This window comes from Sapajus apella, unplaced genomic scaffold (assembly GCF_009761245.1).
Source record: "Sapajus apella isolate SASKATOON/1434 unplaced genomic scaffold, GSC_monkey_1.0 scaffold130, whole genome shotgun sequence".
Taxonomy (NCBI): domain Eukaryota; kingdom Metazoa; phylum Chordata; class Mammalia; order Primates; family Cebidae; genus Sapajus; species Sapajus apella.
In genome coordinates, this window is record NW_022437070.1 from 1068581 (window position 1) to 1071852 (window position 3272).

The 3272-nt window shown below is 55.3% G+C and overlaps 1 protein-coding gene across 4 annotated transcripts in view; it reads right to left on the reverse strand.

Annotated features, from left to right (window-relative positions):
• The window catches only part of NPAS1 (neuronal PAS domain protein 1), a 25022-nt gene that overhangs the window by 5557 nt on the left and 16193 nt on the right, over positions 1-3272 (reverse strand). For 2 of the 4 annotated variants that reach the window (XR_004264110.1, XM_032262538.1), the window contains exons 7-8: positions 1114-1229; positions 700-857 (exon numbers count right to left, since the gene is read on the reverse strand). The exons of 1 other annotated variant lie outside the window; for it this stretch is intronic. Coding sequence is in view for 2 of the 3 variants with exons in the window: in XM_032262538.1 (XP_032118429.1) it covers positions 700-857; positions 1114-1229 (274 nt within the window). In the remaining variant the exon portion in view is untranslated. Of the gene's footprint in view, positions 1-699; positions 861-1113; positions 1230-3272 lie in introns of all 4 variants that reach the window. One more of the 4 variants, XM_032262537.1, reaches the window with a different exon arrangement.

Sequence of the window (3272 nt, forward strand, 5' to 3'; positions counted from 1 at the left end):
AATGGCTGGGCACAGTGGTTCAGGCCTGTAATCCCAGCACTTTGGGAGGCCAGAGCATGTGGATCACCTGAGGTCAGGAGTCCGAGACCAGCCTGCCCAACATGGCAAAACCCCATGTCTACTAAAAATAATAAAAATTAGCCAGGCATGGTGGTGGCCACCTGTAGTCTCAGGTACTTGGGAGGCTGAGTTGGAAGAATTGCTTCAATCCAGGAGGTGAGGTTGCAGTGAGCCGAGATTGCGCCACTGCACTCCAGCCTGGGCAACAAGAGCAAAACTCTCCAACAAAAACAAAACAAAAAACCATAAAACAATGTCCCTCCTGGGGTAGCTGTGAGCATTCACGTAGATGGTGAGTGGCAAGGCGTCAGAGCGTGGCACTGTTTCACCACTGAATCCGTCTCCACTGCGGGGTACAGGAGAGGAAACGGGCTGAGACAGGCAGAGCTCTGCAGCCGCCAAGGAGGCCTGGACCCAGGACACAGCCCCTTCCATCCTCCAAGGGACCGCTGGGCCAGGCCTCTACCCTGGTCCCCTGCCTCCCCTTCCCGTCTCCCCATCACCCGGCCCCTCCACTGCTCTTCTGCCTTCCATGGCTTCCCGGTGTCCCAGCCAGCAGACCCAGCACCCCCTCAACTTCCCATGTACCCCAGATCTCCAGTGTCCCCATCTGCCCGCCACAGCCCCCAACCCCGGTACCTGCTCTCACAAGCAAGGATGGTGAGACCCAGGCTGAGACGGAAGACGATCATGTGTCCGTGGAGTGGCAGCTCAGCCAGGGGAGCTGGGGGCAACGTGTGCCCGAGGGCCACAAGGCCCAGTGCGTGGGCCCGAAGGCGCCCAGTCACGTGGATGACCTGCTGGTGGTGGGCATGGTTGGAGGAGGGGCAGGGCAGGCCGTTAGGGGCAAGAGGATCATCACCAGGGCACTGGGCAGGCTTCCATCTGTCACCCACAGGTGCTGGGGAACTGACTGGGCAGTGTGTGACCCTCCCTCCAACCTGGTTCCCTAAGCCATCTGAGCCAGTGAAGCCACCATCCTGGTTCCCTCCGTCACCCTCAGGTCGGGGACATGGCTGGCTGGAACGCAGGAGCCTGACTGCTCACACCCACCTTGTACCCCGAGGCCTTGACGTGCAGCCCCCTCTTGGTGAGCGTGGATTTCATTCGGACAAAGAAGGAGCGCTCCTGGACCAGGGAGGAGGGGGGCACCTTGGTGAGGCTGGCCTCTGGGACGGAGAGTGAAGGAAGGTTATGGGGTCCTGAAGAGGAAACACACAGGCCACCCCAACCCCTGCAGAGCCAGCTGGACATAGACACAAGATGCCCATGGGGCCACGGCCGCACTCAGAGGCATGCCTGATGGTTTTACAAGCTCACAGGGATACTACGTGGGTTCCCCTATGTGGCAGTCATTGAGTTTTTTTTTTTTTTTTTTTTTGAGACAGAGTTTTGCTCTTGTTACCCAGGCTGGAGTGCAATGGCGCGATCTCGGCTCACCGCAACCTCCGCCTCCCGGGTTCAGGCAATTCTCCTGCCTCAGCCTCCTGAGTAGCTGGGATTACAAGCACGTGCCACCATGCCCAGCTAATTTTTTGTATTTTTAGTAGAGACGGGGTTTCACCATGTTGACCAGGATGGTCTCGATCTCTTGACCTCGTGATCCACCCGCCTCGGCCTCTCAAAGTGCTGGGATTACAGGCGTGAGCCACCGCGCCCGGCCCCCATCTGTGTCTTTCTAATGGTTCAACCTGTCCCACCCTCCCCTGCTCTGAGCCTGCCATAGCTCCCTAAGGCCTTTAGAAGAAAGCTCACCGCTCAAGCTCCATCTTCCAGGTCTCCACACTGACATCTCCAAGAAGCCCTCCCTGACCCCCAGGCTGGGCCAGCCATCCCCTCTGGGAGTGGGTGGGGCTACCGAGTCATCAGGACAGGGCCTGGCCCACGACAGGTGATATGGGGAATAGCAACAAATAAGACTCACAAATCCAGATTCTTCTGTAAACCCCACAAAACAGTCTTAAAAATATGCTCACACACAGATGACCCTGTGCCTCAAACTCAGGTACAGACGCAGTCCCATTCTCTGACAGCCGGCACGTGTTGGATCCATCACCCCACGATTGCAAGCACAGCTGATGTCTCAGATGTTTTTGGTGTTAAGCAAACCCAAGATTGGAAAATCCTATTTACAGGATGTTAGCCTCATAGGCCCCCAACATCTCAGAGCTAAAAAGAGCCGGCAGGGTAATCTGCAACACCCGCCCTCCCATACACAGTGGGAGTGGAAATTTCCACTGAAGAGAAGGGTTAGGCATGCTGACCCCAGAGCAGACAGACCTAGGCTGGAATCCAACTCAGTCACTTACAGCTGTGTGACCTGGGGCAATTAACTTAACCTCTCTGCGCTGTGCCTCCATTTTCTGTAAAATGGAGATGACAGTTCCTGCTATGTGGGGGCTATGCTTAGGATCTAATGCAAAAAAAATGTTTTTGAGACGGAGTCTCACTCTGTTGCCCAGGCTGGAGTGCAAAAGCATGATCTCGGCTCCCTGCAGCCTCCACCTCCTGGGTTCAAGCAAGTCTCCTGCCTCAATTTCCCAAGTAGCTGGTATTACAGGTGCTTACCATCATGCTTGGCTAATTTTTGTATTATTAGTAGAAACGGGGTTAGACCATGCTGGCCAGGCTGGTCTCGAGCTCCCAACCTCAGGCAATCCACCGTCAGCCTCCCAAAGTTCTGGGATTACAGGCATTAGACTGTGCCTGCCTTTTGAGACAGAGCCTCACTCTGTCGCCTGGGCTGGAGTGCAGTGCTGTGATCTCACTGCCGCAACCTCTGCCTCCCAGGCTCAAGCCATCCTCCCACCTCTGAAGTAGCTGGGACCTGTGTTCTCCCTTCTACCTCCCAAGTAGCACGTGTCGTCATGCCCAGCTTTTTTTTTCCTTTTTGAGACCGAGTTTTGCTCTTGTTGCCCAGGCTGGAGTTCAATGGTGAGATCTTGGCTCACTGCAACCTCCACCTCCCAGGTTCACGTGATTTCCTAACTCAGCCTCCCGAGTAGCTGGGACTACAGGCATCTGTCACCATGCCCAGTTAATTTTATATTTTTAGTAGAGACAGGGTTTCTCCATTTAGCCAGGATGGTCTCGAACTCCTGACTTCAGGTGATCCACCCGCCTCGGCCTCCCAAAGTGCTGGGGTTACAGGTGTGTGCCGCCATGCCTGGTCTTTTTTGTCCTTTTTTTGTAGAGACCAGGTTTCACTATGT